At 51.1% G+C, this 19862-nt stretch overlaps 7 protein-coding genes across 7 annotated transcripts; 5 read left to right on the top strand and 2 right to left on the bottom strand.

The window, feature by feature from the left end:
* Positions 1–310: 310 nt before the first annotated feature.
* Positions 311–3292, top strand: CONPUDRAFT_165091 (uncharacterized protein). Its single transcript, XM_007769959.1, has 13 exons — positions 311–381; positions 431–663; positions 743–1132; positions 1189–1315; positions 1368–1484; positions 1536–1556; positions 1609–1758; positions 1814–2065; positions 2122–2168; positions 2218–2572; positions 2621–2708; positions 2760–2912; positions 2967–3292. The coding sequence occupies exons 1-13, from the start codon at positions 360–362 to the stop codon at positions 3169–3171; spliced, it is 2160 nt and encodes a 719-aa protein (XP_007768149.1). The 5' UTR covers positions 311–359; the 3' UTR covers positions 3172–3292.
* A 63-nt stretch (positions 3293–3355) lies between these two features.
* On the bottom strand, positions 3356–3978 carry CONPUDRAFT_153382 (ClpS-like protein; the record flags this gene model as incomplete). Its single annotated transcript, XM_007769960.1, has 4 exons — positions 3356–3472; positions 3524–3640; positions 3692–3778; positions 3832–3978. 4 exons carry the CDS (start codon positions 3976–3978, stop codon positions 3356–3358), a joined length of 468 nt encoding a protein of 155 aa, XP_007768150.1.
* Positions 3979–5373: 1395 nt separating this feature from the next.
* On the top strand, positions 5374–7814 carry CONPUDRAFT_81986 (uncharacterized protein). The gene is made up of 22 exons (XM_007769632.1): positions 5374–5448; positions 5503–5541; positions 5607–5617; positions 5665–5732; positions 5781–5835; positions 5890–5947; positions 6007–6016; positions 6067–6110; positions 6161–6186; positions 6233–6267; positions 6331–6355; positions 6412–6423; positions 6479–6494; positions 6547–6586; positions 6639–6739; positions 6799–6823; positions 6883–6917; positions 6983–7010; positions 7061–7118; positions 7172–7302; positions 7360–7410; positions 7462–7814. The coding sequence occupies exons 1-22, from the start codon at positions 5426–5428 to the stop codon at positions 7501–7503; spliced, it is 933 nt and encodes a 310-aa protein (XP_007767822.1). The 5' UTR covers positions 5374–5425; the 3' UTR covers positions 7504–7814.
* Positions 7815–8901: 1087 nt separating this feature from the next.
* Positions 8902–11049, top strand: CONPUDRAFT_54690 (cytochrome P450; the record flags this gene model as incomplete). The annotated part of the gene is made up of 12 exons (XM_007769225.1): positions 8902–9088; positions 9147–9471; positions 9543–9691; positions 9745–9860; positions 9914–10022; positions 10079–10092; positions 10143–10332; positions 10382–10469; positions 10513–10638; positions 10696–10724; positions 10780–10909; positions 10968–11049. 12 exons carry the CDS (start codon positions 8902–8904, stop codon positions 11047–11049), a joined length of 1545 nt encoding a protein of 514 aa, XP_007767415.1.
* Positions 11050–11630: 581 nt separating this feature from the next.
* On the bottom strand, positions 11631–12455 carry CONPUDRAFT_165093 (uncharacterized protein; the record flags this gene model as incomplete). Its single annotated transcript, XM_007769961.1, has 4 exons — positions 11631–12072; positions 12123–12247; positions 12306–12369; positions 12424–12455. The coding sequence occupies 4 exons, from the start codon at positions 12453–12455 to the stop codon at positions 11964–11966; spliced, it is 330 nt and encodes a 109-aa protein (XP_007768151.1). The 3' UTR covers positions 11631–11963.
* A 188-nt stretch (positions 12456–12643) lies between these two features.
* CONPUDRAFT_165094 (uroporphyrinogen decarboxylase) lies at positions 12644–15146 on the top strand. The gene is made up of 3 exons (XM_007769962.1): positions 12644–12771; positions 12824–13326; positions 13375–15146. Exons 1-3 carry the CDS (start codon positions 12660–12662, stop codon positions 13837–13839), a joined length of 1080 nt encoding a protein of 359 aa, XP_007768152.1. The 5' UTR covers positions 12644–12659; the 3' UTR covers positions 13840–15146.
* Positions 15147–17204: 2058 nt separating this feature from the next.
* Positions 17205–19785, top strand: CONPUDRAFT_165096 (apses-domain-containing protein). The gene is made up of 5 exons (XM_007769963.1): positions 17205–17275; positions 17331–17362; positions 17419–17588; positions 17649–19585; positions 19649–19785. Exons 1-5 carry the CDS (start codon positions 17252–17254, stop codon positions 19724–19726), a joined length of 2241 nt encoding a protein of 746 aa, XP_007768153.1. The 5' UTR covers positions 17205–17251; the 3' UTR covers positions 19727–19785.
* Positions 19786–19862: the final 77 nt, after the last annotated feature.

A 19862-nucleotide genomic window follows, 5' to 3' on the forward strand; every position in this document is an offset into this window, starting at 1 on the left:
CTATGTCGGATGCTGATGCGCGGAAGATTGACGTTGAGCATTGAACGTTGAGCGATGGGCTTGGATGCCCTTGAGCCGCCTTGCATATCACAGTGGCTTCGGTTTGACGAAGTAACATAACTACGGCAACTTTAGACTTTGCACTTCTTACGTCCCTGGCTTGTCGATGACGTTGCCAACGACAACCCGTCGTTCATTGACTTGGTAACTGGTCCCTGAACAACCCACCTTAACCCAGCCATCGATTATGTAATGAATTGCTGGTCTCATTCTGTCCAAATAGACGTCAATAACAGGCTTGGAGTCGCTACGGACGAGAGCGTCTCAGTGTCCTACTGTAAATCTTATCTACTCGAGCCATGGCGGCCAGAAAACTACAGAGTAACTCGCTCGTTTTGATCCACGGCCCTTACTGATGTAATACCTGAAGGTGAAATTGACCGGACACTGAAGAAGGTGTCCGAGGGTGTCGAGCTCTTTGAGAGCATATACGACAAGATGCAGGCCTCCACGAACCAGACACAGAAGGAGAAGCTTGAGACCGACCTCAAGACTCAGATCAAGAAACTTCAGCGTCTTCGAGATCAGATTAAGACATGGGTTGCGAGCAATGACATCAAGGACAAGTCAGCTTTGCTTGACAATAGGAGACTCATAGAGACTGTGCGTGTTCCCTCACCCATAACATGTCTGGTCGTGGACCAAGTCTCGTCCATTATGACTGACCCTATTTCCCGCTCAGCAAATGGAGAAGTTTAAGGCCTGTGAGAAAGAAATGAAGACCAAGGCTTTCTCGAAAGAAGGCTTAATCCAGTCTGCTCGGCTCGATCCTAAAGCCCAGGAAAAACTAGAAGCCACGACGTGGTTACAAGGCAGGGTTGAGGAGCTATTGCTACAAGTTGAGCAAGCAGAAGCAGAGATCGAGAGTCTCCAGGGTACGGGAAAGAAGAAAGGGAAAGGCGCGTCCTCGACTGCCGGCAGATTGGACGAACTGGAACAGTTGAACAATCGGAGGAAGTGGCACGTTGGTCGTCTCGAACTCATACTTCGCCTTTTGGACAACGGGTCGCTAGCTGTTGAGAAGGTATCGGATCTCAAAGAAGACGTTTTATACTTTGTTGAGAGCAATGGGGTTAGTCGCGCTGGTCTGGATAGGGCCAAGATACTGACACCCTTGACTGGAATCAGGAAGAAGAGTTTGAAGAAGACGAAGGGATATACGATGAGCTCAATCTTGAGGAAGAAGAGGAGAAGTTCGGACTCGCTAACGACGATGAAGACAACAACAGCGAGCAATCCGATGACGCAAGTGAAGGTAAACCGAAGCTTTGTACTACGGCTAACTTGTTTACGAGCTTGTGCATCAGATGCCCCTCATAGGACACCATCAAAGAAGCACGATAAAGACGAGGAAAGCGTTTCAAGCAGTAAACGGGATGACAGTCCCATACTCAAGAAAGCGGGAGCTAGTTTACAGTTACGCAGTATGCATCTCTCTGGAATAGCTCTGATATCTCTTCTTACACATACTCCAGAATCGTCAACATCTACAGAACGTAAGTACACCAACTCGCTCATGTCAGGCTGTTGGCCATATGTATCATGTAGCGGTCAGACCTCCTCCAAATCCAAATTTTGCGCAACAGCCCATGTCCAGCATACTCAAGGCAGGGTTGCCGCCAGCGCCACGCCCGCCAGCAACGTTGCCACCTATACGTTATGCTGCTGCCGCTGCCGCTGCGGTGACGCCGGGAGGAGGTAGGCAGTTGCCTGCATTATTGCTGAACGATAACACTCTTATCGGAATTGTCAGCATCTTCAAATCAAATGCCACCAACTCCTACTGCTCCGTCAATAACACCACTGGTTTCTCAAGCAGTCTTACAGGACCAACAGGCACCATCACCTAGCCTCACTCATCCATCCGTTACGAGCCCCATGCTCTCTTCAGCTTCGGCCTCTCACCACCAAGATGGATCGTTCTATTCTGGGCAAGACTCACCTGCATTATCAGAGGCCCAGCCCAGCTCTTCAGGTGGGCCAGCCGCATCGTCATCGCAAAATGGTACGCCAATGATCAGGCTTGTATTCGTTTACGTACATGCTGAACACGCCTATTAGACGTGGCTGCGTCGCCTTCACTCCCAAGGTCCTTGTCTCCTGACGCGGTATGTTCTTTAAATCGTCAAAGTCTGTTATCTAAGGCCTAGTTTTTAGCTAGCAACAACTGATTTGCAGTCAGTGGTGCCAGTACAGACGAACGGTACATCCCAGCTGTCTCAAATTGCGCCACAACAAGCAAGTACACCATCGTCACTGCCTCAACAAGTGCAATCGGCGCCCGGAGCGAATCTTCCGAACTCACCCCTCCCTGCAATGTCACAGCAACCCCAATATCCCCCTGGGATGAAACTTGCGCAAGCGGAGCAGGGTGTAGTACCTCAGGCGGCTTCGCAAAGGCCTCCATCCACTCCTGCTCAGACACCAGGTCAAGGTCAGAGGCTGCCCTCGAGCGCATTCCCTGGATCGTTATCCGACCTTGTGGCTTCATTTGAAACAGTGAAACAGAAAGGTGATTTACACGCTTTATTTTTAGGTAAGAAACTGATGCTTTTTCAAGCCTCGCATCGTATGACCAACCTGGGCGACGTTCACAAGCTCTTGGAAGGAGGGTATTCCAGCGTCCCACAACCTCATGATACAGAGAAGTATGCTCGGCGGCTCGTGGCTGCGATCAAATTTGCTCAATTGTTTTCCAGGCCTAAATACTACACACCCCGTAATGCATTCCCCACACCTGCGTATTACCCCCAGGCCCCACACCAAGTTTTGAGTACGCCTGGACTTTTTTCACAGGTCGACGTGGAAACTTTGTTCTATGTCTTCTACTATCACCCCGGCACTTATCAACAGTTAGTATTGCTCTGGGAATTTACCCTCACCTGGTGCTCACATTAGCCAATTAGATACCTAGCCGCCAAAGAGCTGAAGAGGCAATCCTGGCGGTTCCACGTTAAGTACATGACATGGTTCCAACGACACTCTGAGCCGCAAGCTATCACCGAAGAGTACGAGCAAGGCGTTTACGTTTACTTTGACTGGGAGGGCTCGTGGTGTCAACGCAAGAAAACTGATTTCCGGTTTGAATACCGTTACCTGTCAGAAGATTAGTTTACCTCGCTATAATCATTGCTCTTATCATCATATCCCATAGCTAGTGTGCGCTGTATCTCACTTATTCACGCCAACCATTGTAATTAACCTAGTTGTCTCGCAATTACATGTCATCATCATTCACGGACTGGTTAAGATATTATACGGGTGGTGAAAGATAGCAGTAGTCTAGATCAGAGAATTACTCAAGGACAATCTTTGCGCCCAAGGCCTCGAAGACAGCCTTCATCTTTTCTGCATCTTCCTTGGGCAAGTTCTCCTTGAGTATCTGGGGTACTCCCTCAACGAACTTCTTGGCCTAAAACATTTCAATTGAGCTACAACTTATATGTTAGAAAGGTTCGCTCACCTCGATGAGGGTAAGGTTGGGGACCATAGCCTTCACTTCGCGAATGACCTTGGGTTTGGCAGTAGCTTCGAAAGACTCCAGTTTAACGTTGAAAACGGTCTTTTCTTTAGGTCTTTCCTAGAGACAGTGTTAAATGGTCGGTCGGGTAAAAAGCAGGAACAGGCGTACCTCTTCGGCAGCTTCTACAGCTGGGGCTGCAGGAGCCGGACCAGCTGATGCAGCGGGCATCGCAATCTCCTGAATGTTGAGTCTCGACTTTGGAGAACGTGAATACACCATGCTCCAAACAGAACGAACGCGTTGCATACCTTCAGTAAAGTAACGAGGTCAGACGCTTGTAGGAGGGTGAGCCCGGAAATGTCGTCGACGATACGACCGAGCTTTGGGTCTACGGATGCTGGTGGTGGTGGCGGAGCCTCAGAGGAGGGAGTAGCAGCTTCGGCAGCGCTAGCCATCCATCTCGTTCGTGAACTCCATGCTGCAGGTCTAGAGGCCGGGATTTGAGAAAAATTACAGCGTTGAATCATGAACGACAACACACCGTGGCACAGAGCGCGACTTGAGAGTGGATTGGAGAAGACGAGTTGCACCGCGCTGGAAAACACTGAGCACAAAAACGCGTTAGCAGAAGGTGCATACTTACCATTGTGTAGTTAGCTCAAAACTACCTGGCTGCACGAACGCGTCAAGAAACTGTTCCCGAAGAAGTCATTATTGACACTTGCTTGGTTCCGGAGTTGGCCGAAAGCCTGAAGTCGCGTGGAGAGTCGGACACTGGGTAAATACCCGCGCACTCGGTCCCGTGCACACCTTGAGCTTGTTCAATCTCATTGCCGCTGGTGACGATCATAAAACACTCTGATGTTCTACGAGAGAAGGCGTATTTTTTGACATGATGGTAGTTGTCTGACAACGGGGGTTGGTGTATGCTGATTAGGCCGGCCTCTTGTATAGTACTCTTATCGACTTTGTTTGCCAGCGGCTGGATTGATGTTCGACATATGGCCGCGAGAAGCCCAGGCTGGCTTCGCGCATTTGGTGCTTCGCTCAATAACCGATGAACTCTGAGCTTGAGCGTGGCAAACACAAAAGACATGGTTGACCAAGTGCGATAACAGAACTCTACCCTCGCTCCAATGATTGAAGCGTCAATCAATACAAACTCTTCTAGCGCATTTGCGAGGTTACGTACTGATTGGTGCCTTCGCGAGGGAGGCTATCAGCATCACTTACAGCCATGTAAGTATACTTTGTGTCTAGGGCACTTTCGGCTCAAGTTATACCCCAGTGCTGCACTGACGTTGAGCTGACAGAGCTTGACAGTCATTTTGCTCCCGAGCCATATTCGGAGAAGTCGGCGGTTACGCGTGAGAAGTCTGCCAAATAAAGTAACCGACGTTCCATCAAACGATCCGTTCCGCGATCACTGACACGATGTTCGCATGACAGATTCGCTGTTCTCAGGGACGCGGCGACCCTATCGACGCGTGACGGAGTGGTTACGAAACAGTTGCGCGAGTCCTTGCTTCTCACCACCATTTTATTACCACGGATGGACGAAAGTTTTGCACAGGCCCCGCCCGGACAAATGGGTTTGTATTGAAGTCTCTTGCCGACCCATCGGGTTACACCGACAGTGCTGATGCGCATCCAATCAAAATTCATAGACGGATTGCCGCCTCGTGCGGCCCTCGTAGCTTGCGTCGAAAGCGCTTACAGGTTCGGATGAACTTTCCTTATACCCTTCCCAGCCCGTCACACAATCTTCCCTTCCAAATCGAGGGCCCAGAATTTATCGCCTTCTTACAAAAGGTTACCTCCATTCATTTCCCTCGACTATATTCCCTTCCCTTTCTACCCCGCCCGCTCGTTGCCCGCTTGTTCGCCGCTCTCTCATAGACAATGTCGACAGCGTTGGACAACACGTACGTTAGCCCCCAATTTCGCCTATTTTTCTTTCAATACTTACTTTATCTTAGCTTTGGTGCTGCGTTCATTGGAGTTGTGGTCTCTGCAATGTCGGTTGCCCCATCGTTTACTAAGAACGTGTCCATATACTCATCCCTTCATTCCCGACCCTTAGTCTCTACGGAAGTGGGTATTTAGTCGCTACGGTGACGACGTCTACTCACTTCTATCAGTCACCTGCGTGCAGACATGGTTTTACTTTAGCGATTATGAGAAAGACGGATTGCCGATGAAGCTCTTGGTACGCACGACTCAACAGTAATATAACGTCTGCTTATTCTCTCCATAGGTCACTGCGGTTCTTCTCTCTGATACCGTACACCAGGCTTTGATCACGCACACAGGTGGGCGATGATCCTTTCCTCGGCGCACGTATGCTAGGCTCACAGTCACTTTAGTTTACACATATCTCGTCTCAAACTTCGGAAATCCCGTTGAACTGGGAGAGCTCGTGTGGTACATTTACTCGTTACTGCACGACCATCAATGGGCTAACGTTTTTCGGGATTCTGTAGGAGCTTGATTGTAAGTCACTACGCTCGCTTCGAAATTGAGGTTTTGAACGTTGCGCCTAGGTGGAGGTTCTTTTCAATGGTTTCACTGCTCTCATGGTTCAAAGGTATGATAAGCATTTCCATTTGGTGTTCGTGCTAAACTAGTACTTCATAGCTTCTTGGCTTGGCGTATCTGGAAGCGTGAGTGTACCATCATCTAGCATCGATTTTTCGCTCACTTGTCTAGTGAGCAACGGTTGCATTTGGCGGACTGGCTCTGTGGTATGTCGACGTTTGTGTTAGCGCCCGCTCCCATGTTTCTCAATGTTTCTCAATGTTTGACAGATGACTCTGGTCATCGGTGAATTTGGTAGGTTGCTGAAAATTCTGCGTAAAAGAGGTATTGCTTATACCTCGTTTTTATAGTCTGTGTTGTGAGTACGTAACTGTTTCAAGTCAGGTGTAAAGACATCAGCTAACCGGTGTCATTTAGTCTACGTCTCCAAGGGGTGAGTTGCTTCAAGGAATTTGATCTTGCAGACTGTTAATTGCCGTGTATAGAATCAACTTGCAGACCTTTGCCGAGTTGACAGCGCTGAAGGTTTGCTCACCGCGTTACTTGAATGCCGATAATACTAACTTTGATTCTTCAGTCGTTGTCCATGACTGTGAACGCTGTTGCCGCGGCTGGTGATGTTCTCATCGCAATGTTCTTGTGCCATCTTCTTCACGGAGCCCGAACTGGGTTTTCGAGGTAAAGCCATACACTTTCGACGTGAGAAGGGACCTAATCACGGCTCCTTGGCGTCTTAGATCGGACAGTATGATCAACAGGCTGGTCAGTGATATCACCTATTTTAGCCGCCTAACACGATCTCAATGATTGTTGATCCATAGATCGTCTTCACCATCAACACTGGCTTGCTGACCAGGTCTGTTTCTGTCCTTTTTGTTATTGCTTCCTGCGGTTCGAGTTCTTACTCTGTTGTGCTATCAGTCTTTGCGCCATCGCTTCCCTGGTATCGGTGAGTCGCTTGCAACACCCGCTTTTCTTATCCTGATCGCTATGTCAAAGATTGTTGCGGCTCCCACCACATTCATTTACATCTCATTCTACTTCTGTCTTGGTCGTCGTAAGCAGCCGATTTCTTTCGTAGCATGTCCCATTCTGAATGCTATCGCCTAGTCTACTGCAACTCCCTCCTGGCTACTCTCAACGCGCGCAGGGCCCTGCGTGGGGAGGCTCGTGAAGACATGTCCCTCTCTCTTCAGAGAATGCCGAACAGCCCCTCGGCGACTGCTGCTCTTGCGTCTGGGGTGCGTTGGTTTTGAACCTGAAGATGCTGGTGCGCCGTACTGATTTCGGTTGCGCAGAAACAAATCGCCGTCAACGTTACCGTTGATCATGAGCGCGACGGCTCAGATGTAAGCTATCACTGAAAATTCCCATTGCTACTGCTAACTCAGGCAAGCAAGTATCAGGTCGATTACAAGTCGTCGGCAGCAGAAGCTTTTTGAACGAAGCCTGAGTGCAACGCAACCTTCGAGTATGCAGGTGTCACACACGAAGGACCCCCACGCTGTCACTTGGTTTGCCCAAGGAGCGTCACGATGTAGCGTCAAGATTGCTGAAGTTTTGCTGTCGTTACCCATTTCCTGTTCGTATTTTTGTCGGTACCCCTTAGAAGAAGTTCGCGAGGCAGGTGCACGATCTGTGTTTTTTTTTTGCTGCTGGAATCTGAGGATCCAAAATCACTTGACCATCCGTGGTTGTTACAATATATGGATATCGTAGCTGATAGCTACTTGAATTTAATTTTCCGGAAATTGACATACGTGCGGTTTTGTCGCATTCTCCGTGTCGGGTACCACTAAATTCATCAGAAGACGGCTTCGCTGAATTATGAGAGTTTTCCGTAATGCACTCAGACTGCGGAATCGTCTCATGTGCTCAGGATCTGCTGTTACTGCACTGGGTCATGGCAAAGATTTTGTACGTTTTTGTACAGAGGCCAACCTAGGCCAACCCCGAAGCGACAGGTCGGCACCCCATCGTTGCTGTCTGATTGTTCAGGACGTTTCTTCACATCATGTATCAACCGCACGCGAGATGCTGCTGAACTGATATTAGTAACATTGACGTAGTTTTAAGGTGACGGAGCGCTGGCCGATCCGGGATAGCGGAGGGGTTTAGAGAGGAAGTGCCTGAAGTTTTGAAATTACGCTTAGCGACCGCACCCCGGAAGCCGAGAAGACTGAGCGAAGCGATCTGAGATCCCAACCTATCCCAACTTTATTTCACGAGGGTCCAAGCGAAGGTCCTTCCTTGCAAGCTGCCGCTGCTGCCGCGGACACCGAGGGAGGACAGTACGGTATTACCGTGGAACTTGAAGCTTCGTGTGCATTCTCCGTTAACACGGTTCTTTATAGCTAGTAGATCACCTCAGGGTCAAACGGTTCTCTACTGTATTAGCAAAGAGGCGTATATGGCCTAACAAGCGTCGCGCACCGCATCAAGGTTCATCAGGATACATAACACGAGGCTACGCAACGCGAATCGGCTCTGACTTGACGGCTAGATCTCAGGGTAATGGGGACCGGCGACCGCCCTTAAAAATCTGTCACCTCAAGCTCCCTTTTGTGTCTGTGGGATCGCGAACCGCTCAGAGTGTGACCCAAGGAACTTGCGTCGCGACCTTTATAACGCCGCGACATAAAACTTCTCGCGCACAAATCTTCCTTTCCCAAAACTTCCCAACCACATACTCCTCTTCTAGCCTCTTCTGCTAGTGGCATACTTGACAGCTGTCAGACCTTCTACCCGCTGCGTACCATACTTCAAAGGCTCAGACCGTTACCGTTTGAACCCCCACATTCGTTTCGTTTTTCCTCCGCTTTCTCCACAGGTCGTTCATAATGTTTCTCGCTTGGTACGACTTACTCCTCGCCGGTTTCGGAGTCTACTGCATCAAGCAGCTCGTTGATAAGAAGAATCCTGCGCCCCTCCCGCCTGGCCCGAAGAAACTGCCGCTCTTGAGCAACCTCCTCGACATACCCTCAGAAAAGCCTTGGCTGACTTTTGCTGACTGGGGCAAGAAGTATGGTGCGTATGATATGAGGACGTCCTCCTAGCTAATAGACGCTCATCCCATGGCGAACAGGTGACATCTCTTGCGCAGAGGTGCTCGGGCAGCACATGATTATCCTTAACTCTGTGAATGCTGCAATTGAGATGCTCGACAAGAAGAGCTCCATCTATTCGGACCGTCCGATGCTTCCTATGGGCGGTGAGCTCGTTGGATGGAAGAACACCCTTGTCCTCCTGCCCTACGGCGATCGCTTCCGCGCCTACCGCCGCAACTTCCACCATGCGATTGGAAGCCGTGCTCATATGGAGGCTTACCACCAGGTCGAGGAAGTCGAGACCCACCGATTCCTGCAACGTGTTCTCGCAAAGCCTTCAGAACTCTCGGCTCACGTCCGCAAGTACGTACTAATCTTGATTGGCGTATTGGTATCTTGAATTAAACTTCTAACGTGGATAATTTGGCGTCTAGGACTGCCGGTGCCATCATCTTGCGAATCTCTCACGGATACGAGGTCAAGGAACACGAGGATCCCTTCGTCAACCTCGCGGACGAGGCCGTCGATCAATTCTCCAAGTCGACTGCCACCGGTGCCTTTTTGATTGATATCATCCCTGCCCGTAAGCTATGTCGGCTTAGGCTTGACTTCATCTGGCTAATTTGGTGGGATCAGTGAAGAATGTTCCCGACTGGTTCCCCGGTGCTGACTTCAAGATCAAGGCCCGCGAATGGAATGCTTGTCTCGAGAAGATGGTGGCAGCCCCCTACGACTTCGTCAAAGAGCAAATGGTGGGTCGCAGTCATGAGATTCAGTCATCGGACAAGACTAATTGTTTGCTTAGGCTGCTGGAATTGCCCCCAAGTCGTTTACGTCCAACCTTTTGGAAGGCCAGACTCTTTCTGCTGAAGAGGAGCACGTTGTTCGTTGGTCTGCCGCTTCTCTCTACTCTGGTAAGAATAGTCTATTGCTATTGCTAAACCACAACTCACTAACTGTTTGTATCAAGGTGGTGCCGATACGGTTAGTCTTTTAGCTCTTTGTCATAACCTCACCATTCACGCAGCTTGCAGACTGTTTCGGCCATTTACTCGCTTTACCTGGCCCTGACTTTGTATCCTGAGGCTCAGAAGAAGGCCCAGGCGGAGATTGACGCTGTCATCGGCAACGACAGACTCCCCAACTTTGGTGACCGTGAATCACTGCCATATGTCGAAGCATTGGCCAAGGAAGTGCTGAGGTGGAACGTCGTTGTTCCTTTGGGTATGCATCCTCTATCCTCATCGTGACCAAGGGCTAAGGCGTTCTGCAGCCGTTCCCCATCGTTCCATCGAAGACGACATCCACAACGGCTACTTCATTCCCAAGGGCTCTCTGGTTATGCCTAACATCTGGTATGTGTGCACAGGGTATGAACGTCGTCTGTGGACTCATTCGTTTTAGGTACATGCTCCATGACCCGCGTACATACGCCAACCCCATGGACTTCGAGCCCTCTCGATTCGTCGCTGGCGTTGGCAAGGCCCCGGAGACTGATCCCCGCACCATTTGCTTCGGTTTCGGCAGGCGGTGAGTAGTCCTTGAACCTCCTTATTCAGTGATCGAAGGTTGATGTGTCGCCCGTAGGATCTGTCCAGGCAAGTCGCCCTCACGACGTACCTCTGACGTGCACAAAAGTTTTACTGATTACATTCGTGTCGTTTCCTATAGGTCTGCACCTCGCTGATTCTTCAGTCTGGATGTCTGTCGCGATGACCCTTGCCACCTTTGACGTATCCAAGATCGTTGAGAACGGCGTGGAGATCACCCCGGAGATTGACCCCTCTTCTGGCACCATCAGGTTTGTGATCCATTTGCGTCTTACATAGTTACCCTGGTGATGCTAACGGGTTATATAGCCACCCTAAACCCTTCCAGTGCTCGATCAAGCCCCGCTCCGCGAAGGCTCTGGAGTTGATCCAGCAGGAAGCAAGCTACTAAGCTCTTGCCGCCGGTGCCGCCTGGCAAGCTATTGACTTCAGTAGGCTACTACCCTTGCGCGGGTGCGCGGGTGCAACAGAAGCGAGCTGGCAAGGCAAGGGTGCAGACTTAGTCGAACACCTTGTCATTGAATATCTACATTTTCTTTTGGAACTCGACTCGATCTCAATACATATAAATTTCTTCTCCTGACTGAATTCGAATACGCGCGGGTTGGCTTGAAGCATCAGACATCCCAAGGAGAAAGCCATAACTTTGATTGTTGATGCAGAATGAGCCGACGGCCGTAACGTAGCGATTAAAGGTAGCAATCGGCGAATTCGTATCCGCAACGCAATTGATGCGAAATGTTCGTCTCTATGATTTCCGGTGCGCCTGTCTATCCAGATCTGCCCTTCCAGGCCTTCCCTAAGGAACCCAAATCAGAGTTCTCGATCAACGGTGCCTCGACCTTGACATTCGGTGATAAGGACATTCGACTGGTGTTGGCCAACTTATGTAACCCAGTTGGCAGGTTGGGTGTGCTCTTAGAGGTGCTTCTCCACGTTTCTCCAACCAATATCAAGTAGATGACGTCCATTGGATAAATACATTGTCACATCTGCATCAAATGTGAAGTCTATGCAAGTCTAAGCTAATATCCGGTACCGAGTTGTAGACACGACTGGGGATAAGCTTTCGAAGACGTTCGCCAACGGACGCGAAAGGTACCAGCTCGTGTCCACATGGGATGTCGCTAGTTTGAGTTTGTGAGAGTAACCGTTTCGCAAACGGTCTGTGCGCCCCTGGCTTTCCGGGACTACGCGAGGAGCGCATCTAGCCTACGAACGGTGTAAACGCTGCGTCGACCACGCTTAGAAGTCGACGATGCCTAGGGGTGCACTAGCGTGATGACTCCATCCATATGTCGGTAATCATGATTCATTCAGCATGCGCTGCAAAGACGGTCGAACAGTTCCAGAGGCGAAGTTGGCGTCTGAGATGAGAGGAGCCTCCGCGGCGGCACGCTCAACGAGGGGGTACCTGCACATACTCAGGGAGCAATCAGTTTACAGTTTTGCTGAAAACCTTACCTGTCCATCTCCTGCATTAGCTCGCGATGGACGGAGTCAGGGGGCAGGTGCTGGAGGTTCTGATCAGACTCCATCCGTTGGCGAATGATCTCTTCTATACGCCGGTTGAACCCGTCGACACGGTCCTGCAAAGCATGTAGTATTAGTGAGCTGCGGGCGTTGCAGTACGCGCAAAGGGTTTACACTGCGTTGAAATTGGGCCAGGAGCTCTCGCCGGAGACGGTCGAACTCGCCAGACTTCTTGAACCTGAAAGCCACTGTTAGCCTGCTTTACTATAACACTAGCCGAAACGCGGCTCACCCTTCAACAAGTTCGCTTGGAGTTGAGGGCATGTCCTGTCGTATCAAGTATTGTGCTGGTCAGGCAGTCACCGTGATTAGCAAGTGACCTGCAGGCTTCCGGATCCACAAGGGGATGCATATGTCCGCCCTGGCTCGGCGGCGTTATCGGCTTATGCTTCCGGGTGCCATGCCTAGCTAAATCGTCAGTTCTGCAAGCAATCTGCAAGTGCCTCTCATACAATACCCACCAAAAACATGGTCGAATTTCCGCCATTGAAAAATGATCGCCTGCTTAGGGCAGCACGAGGAGAACCTCTCGACCGGGCGCCTGTATGGGTTATGCGGCAAGCTGGCCGTTACCTTCCAGGTGTTGCGCTTCGTCACGTCCTCCGCACATAACTTTCTAATACTATCAACAGAGTTTAGGGAGACGCGGAAGAACCACGATTTCTTTGAGATCTGCCGCACACCCGAGCTCGCCAAGGAGGTCACGATCCAGCCGATCGACAGGTACGGCGACCTGCTCGATGCCGCTATCATCTTCTCCGATATTCTCGTCGTGCCTCAGGCCATGGGCATGGAGGTCATCATGAACCCGGGTCCCCATTTCCCCGAACCTCTCGACACTCCCGACGACCTCAAGAGACTTCCTGAGACTATCGACGTCGACAAGGAGCTTGGGTATGTCTATGACGCCATCACGCTCACTAGGAAGGAGCTGGGTGGGCGTGTACCCCTCATTGGCTTCTGCGGTGCGCCGTGGACGCTCATGGCATATATGATCGAAGGCGGATCGAGCAAGACGCTTCAAAAGTCAAAGACTTGGCTCTTCAAGCATCCTGAAGAATCTCAAAAGCTGCTCATGCGCATCGCGGATGTCTGCGTTACCTATCTGGTCGGGCAAGCTCGTGCCGGTGCCCAGGTGTGTCTTGCAGCCTTTGGTCTCTAACTCACCTAAATCAGCCAATAGCTTCTGCAAGTTTTTGACTCAAACGCTGGAGACTTGTCTCCTTATGATTTCACCACCTTCTCTCTGCCCTCCCTGAAGCATATTGCGACCAAGGTCAAAGAGCGTCTCGGCTCCGATGCAGTTCCTATGACTCTCTTTGCCAAAGGCGCTTCCCCTACCCTCGCCGCTCGGGGCGGTTACGACGTAATTGGGCTTGACTGGACGGTAGACCCGCGCGACGTTTCTACTCTTCCCATCGAAATTTCGCTGCAAGGCAACCTCGATCCGACTGTTCTATATGGCGGTCGCGATGCTATCGAGCGGGAGGTTCGGCGGATGTGTGACGCGTTCCTTGCGGGAGGAGGCGGGAAACCACACCGATGGATCGCAAATCTAGGACATGGCATCACACCTGGAGTGGACCCAGAGGACATGAGATGGTTCCTTCAATGTGTGCAGAAGTACTCGGCTGGATCATTAGATTGAATTGTCACGGTTTAGGCGGTGTACAGCGCGCTCACGCGTACTACCTGTGTATGCAAGACCACTGAGTACCAAATCCTTGGGAAGCTGGTATCTTTGTTCCCTGATGAGACTAAGACCTAAGGGAGGAAAAGATTCGGTATATGTACAAAACATGTATGGAATGGAAGGAGACTGTGTGCAGATTGCGAAAGATGTGATGCCTATACAATGCAGAGTCGAGTGGATAAATACCAGACACCACGAACGGAGAGAGATCAAAACCAAAGGAGCGACATGAATTATCAAGCGACCACGTCTGCCGAGCTGAAACTACTTCTTCGCCTTCTGATAGGGCGAGGACCAGGTCTCCCTGTCGACTTCGAAGTAACGACAGCAGAGGCAGCAGCTTCTGTGGACATCCATGCATCGGTATTGGCCGCTTTCGTGGCGGAACGCGTCCCAGCACTCGGTGCGTCACTTGATGTATTATTAGGTTGTTGTGTACGTTTAGATGCAAGAGTAGGGAGGCGTGATTGTGTCGGAGATGGGGGAGGTTGAGGAACACGGCGAGTTGAAGGGGCTCCAGGGCCCTTGGTGGTCCCAGCAGCGGCTCTTCTCGTTGCAATGCCGGTTGCCAAACGAGGTATCTTGTTCGGAGGATATGTGGTTTTGGCCTTAGCGCCTGGGGAAGGAGGGGGTCTCTTCTGGATTCCTGCGGCAGAGGACCGAAGGACCCGTGCTGGCCGCTGTTCAGATGCAGTTACTTTGGCACCTTTGGCACCAGTTAGACGCGATGCAGTCGTCTTCGCACGAGTGCGTGCTGGGGGTGCCACTCCAAGAGCAGGAAGCTGGTCATCAACTTCTTCCTCTTCATCATCAGAATCCACTGCAATACGCTTAGCGACTGGCGTCTTGCGTGGTTGACCTGGAGGAGCAACGGCATTCGCTTTGGCTGTAGCAATGGCAACGTGACGACTAGGAGTAACAGGTGGAAGGTTAGTGACAGGTGGCGGGGGTGTTGTTTCACGAGGTGGCGGGATTGTTTCCATTTCTTCGTCAGTTTCTGCTGGGGGCGTGGCAGGAGTAACAACGGGTTGCTGAGCCGATGTGCTAGCCTGGTTCTGGGCATGAAGACGGTTCATCTCGTCGACAGCAGACCATCTAGTCCACTCAAGCTGCTTTAGGTGCATGTATTGCTGTTGTGGGCCCACCACGCTTCCTGGTCGAACGATGCGCATGAAAGCGATGACCTCCGCCGCTGTAAAGCCAAACTTCCATATGAGGTATGCACCAATCAACGTGCCTGTACGACCTAAACCAGCTTTACACTACAAGCCAATTAGCAAACAATCCACAGAGCAAGTCAAATACACACATGAACTGCAACGACGCCCCCACTCTCTATTACCGCGTCGGACATGTCAATGAACTTGCGTACGATTTCATCCGTGGGATTGGTGCCGTCGTCGAAGTAGAGATCGCAATGGCTGATACCGTGGTCCAGAAAAACCTCGCGGTCGTAGAGCTCCGTATTGAGTCTCACGATCAGCTTCACGTTGTGTTCTTCAAAGTATTCCAGGCAATGGCAAAAGGACGCGGGAAGCTTCCTTTGCAAGGCCAGACGCTCAGGGGAACGAGACGAGGTGGGACGGACTGGTGATCCTAGCTCCGCCGTGACCTGTTTGGCCTCCTTCTCCTTTTTCACCCATGCCGTGTCCACCGGAGAAGCAAAGGCAATGAAACCGGGTGTTAACCAGTTCCAATCGCCATTCTCTACCTTCTCGTGATACTCATAGTCTTCAACGTCAAATTCGCCCATATCGCAGATGCCGTGTTGGATTGCTTTCCAGATGCCCCACAAACAGTCGTGGATGCTTAGCCCGAAATCATTAGGTCCGCGTCCTGCATCTCGAAATGGCATGAATTCGATCTCGGCGATTGGGTGAAAAGCTTCCCATGGGGTCTTGCGATGCACAATGACCTGTGAAATGATCAGAACAGAAGGGCAATGCATGGTGTCCATCGCGCCGCACCATGTAGAGAGCCATGAGCAACGCCGCATTGGCCTTCCGCCGAGGGTCATCAGAGGAATAGAGTACCAGCCTTCGCGACGCATTATCTTTGTCCTATAAATGGTAAAAAGTGGTCAGAGTGCGGGGTCATAAAGAAACCACACGTGGAAGAGACTTGCCTCCAGGAGATCATGAACTATGATGCAGGCTTTGTAGACCATAGCAAGATTGAGAGGACCCCAGTCCTGATAGAAGGAAAGGTAGAGCAGTTGATCATCGAATGTGAAATAGTAGTAGGTCGCATGCTCGTCGGGGGTTGAGGAAGGACCAGCAGTTGGCCGCGAACGAATGCGGGGGGAGTTTGCAGGATCAGACGAATGAGCGTTGAGGAGGCGCGGATTGGGTAGAGGGCTCGGAAAGGTGGTGAAGAAAAGCCTAGGAAACCGATGGATGAGAGAAGGGGCTGAACTGGGTGCAAAAGCGGTACCTGTCGCTGAATTGGCAGAGGGGCTCGCATCTTGGAGCCATCGAGGTTACAGAAAGCTGAAGATGGGCTATCGCATGCAAGACGATGCTGGGAGGGTGTTAGAGAGCAGTGGGCAGATGCAGAAGACAGCCAACAATACGCTGGCCTCAAGGCAATGACGGGTCTGGCGCGAAGCAACGTCCAAAAGGAAAACGGCGTGACCGTCGCGTTTCCCACTAAACAAAGCTAAAAACTCCATTTGGACCAGCCCCTGTTACCACAACACTTCTATTATAACATGCCTTCCTTATCGTGTTCCTTGCTACATGTCGTCACACGTCAGATATTCATTAACAAGTCAAGAAACTCCACAAAGGTTAGAACTGTCGCAATGTCGTTCATTGTTTCACATAAACAGCTGGCACTTGCACGTCGTCTCACTTACAGACCCCACATTGTTCTCTACAAATGCATGATGCATTCAACAGCCCGACGCAAGGATACGCGAGCTTGTCATACCGGGCAATAAGGCCATGGAGACGCGAAGAGTGCAACAACGCTGGGTTGACCATAAGCTGACCTACGCGTTTGCAGCGCGTTTGCAGCGTGTTTCCAGCCTCGCGTTTCTAGCGCGTATCCGTCCGGTCTAATGACATATCGCGTTTCATCAAGGCTAAGTTGTTGTGATGATTAGATTTACGATCGCTTCGGCGTGCGGGAACGTGCTTAGCGCGTGTAAACTTATGGTGCAAGTGACTTTCTCGGCACATCGAGGCAAAGATTAATATGGCGGCCTCGGACTGACCGGAAGAAACGCGCAACGCCGCCGCATCTTGTTTGTCCCTGTTGGAGCACGCGTCCACGCATGATATCCGTGACGCCTCTGCCCGACACCTGACGCAGCGCTCCCACCGCCCAGACACGACTCCCTATTCCACCGACGCGGGACGCAATCATGCCGGATGGTCAGATATTCAAGGTGCGTCTCTCTAACGTAATGGACTCCGCCTTCTAACCGCGCATTGAGTCGCTAGGCAACATACAGCGGTATACCGGTGTATGAGATGTGAGTTGGTCAGTGTGTGTGCTAAGATATGGCAACTGACGCTTGCGGACGCGTAGGATGTACAAGAGCGTAGCCGTTATGCGCCGGCGCTCTGACTCATGGCTCAACGCCACACAGATCCTCAAAGTCGCCGGTTTTGACAAACCTCAGCGCACCAGAGTATTAGAACGGGAAGTTCAGAAAGGCGAACACGAGAAGGTGCAAGGAGGGTACGGGAAATATCAAGGTGATTTATCTGATGTCTCGGTTTGTTTTCTTGAAATCGCGTCTAATACGTAGTTGCCAGGCACATGGATTCCTCTCGAACGAGGTCTAGCTTTGGCTAAGCAGTATGGATGCGAAACCGCTTTGCGACCTATCATCGAATTCCAACCTACGGGGAAAAGCCCTCCCTTGGCGCCGAAACATCTTGTGTCTACCAGTACTGCTGTACGCCCTGTTCGTCGCGGAGCTGCTGTCCCCGAGCCTGTGCCTGTGCCTAGCACGCGTTCCCGCCGTCACATCATTGACACTGTAGAGGATGATTCCGACTTGGAGCGCCTATACTCTGCTCAGGGATCGGAGGACGGCTCCATGAGCCCATCGCCATCCCAAAACTCTTCTAGTTCCCGCACGCCGTCCCCATTCGGTGACCAATTCGGTCGCAATGATATGAGCCTAAATGGTCCGGGCCGTCGTAATGCAATGTCAAGGCACTTAGATGAGCACTATGACGAAGATATATCTGAGGAGACCCTTCACCGGGCGAGCAACGCCAATGATCTACGTGCTTATTGCGACGAAATCCTTGAATACTTCATCTCGGACACTAATCAGGTCCCTCAAATCCTCATAACACCTCCAACAGACTTTGATCCCAACATGGCCATAGACGACGATGGCCACACCGCTTTACACTGGGCCTCTGCCATGGGCCGTCTCCGCATCGTAAAGCTACTGCTTACTGCAGGCGCCGACATCTTCAAGGTGAACAAGGCAGGCCAAACAGCGCTCATGCGGAGCGTAATGTTCGCAAACAACTACGATATACGAAAGTTTCCAGAGTTGTTTGAGCTTCTCCTCCGCTCGACGCTGAACATCGACAACTTCAATCGCACCGTATTTCATCACATCGTCGATGTTGCAATGTCAAAGGGAAAGACTCATGCGGCACGCTATTACATGGAAACAGTACTTACGCGCCTCGCGGACTACCCGAAGGAACTTGCCGATGTCATCAACTTTCAAGATGAGGATGGAGAGACTGCGCTCACGATGGCCGCTCGCTGTCGAAGTAAACGCCTTGTTAAGCTTCTCATTGACCATGGCGCGGACCCCAAGATTGTAAACTTTGACGGCAAGAGCACTGAGGACTATATTCTCGAAGACGAACGGTTCAGGTCCTCACCTGGTCCCACATCTCGGCTGGCTGCCATGTCATTCCGGAATGCACAGGCATCTATTCCACCCACCGTCTCTGTCCCACCCGTCGCTGTCAACGGCGACCGACCGCCTTTACACCACTCTGTTGCTGGCCAGAAAGCAAGTACCCGGTGTGTTAATGAGATAACCACTATGCTGGATAGCCTTGCAACTTCGTTCGATCGGGAACTTCAGGACAAAGAACGTGATATGAACCAGGCTCACGCGCTCCTGCAAAACATCCAACAAGAAATTCTAGAGAGCCATCGAGCAGTTAACCAGCTTAAAGCCAAGGCAGACGGTCTGCAGCAAGCAAAGACATCCTTGACAGATTTGGAGAATCAGCTATTGGACAAGATGGGTCGCAGATATCGATTTGGTTGGGAGAAATGGGTCAAGGACGAGGAGAACCGGGAGAAGGGCGTCCGTGACGCGGCCAATGGAGAGCTGGCCGTCACTCCTGCAACAAAACCTTACCGGACAGATGACGATTTGGACGGAGAGGCCTCCATGGAGTTGTCAAGAGACAAGGCGAAAGGTAAACGGAAAGCCCTCCCCCAAGAGGAGGACATTTCCGATCTTCTGAGGTTGTACTCGGATGTTCCCGCAAACTCTGATGCGATGCGCCATACTTGTAACTCTCTTCGGGATGAAATAACGCAGAGTAGGAAACGAAGAAAGTCTGCCTTCGAGGAGCTGGTAACTTTCCAGGCCGAAGCGGGGACAGGGGGGCGGATGGCTGAGTACAGAAGACTCATTGGTGCAGGTTGTGGTGGAGTTCCTCCTTCAGAAGTTGAGAATATTATAGGGATGTTGTTGGAGGTGAGCACGCCCAATCTTAAATTTTGACTCCTGCTCCCATGCTCAAGCTTCAAGCCGTGATAGACTTTGGAATCCGAGGAGCCAAGTTCTTCGTCAGGTGCGTGGAGTGGGTCCAAGGTTGCACCAATTTCAGTAGTGTAGTGTAATACTAGCTGTACGGACTTGTCGGGCACAAATTTTCACGGTGACACCATTTATTACCATCCATGCAGATTGATAGCCGAAACGGACGATAAAACGCGTCTTGTCTACGTACTCAGCGCGACGCGTCCGCGTC

The sequence above is a fragment of the Coniophora puteana genome (assembly GCF_000271625.1).
Source record: "Coniophora puteana RWD-64-598 SS2 unplaced genomic scaffold CONPUscaffold_5, whole genome shotgun sequence".
NCBI classification, from domain to species: domain Eukaryota; kingdom Fungi; phylum Basidiomycota; class Agaricomycetes; order Boletales; family Coniophoraceae; genus Coniophora; species Coniophora puteana.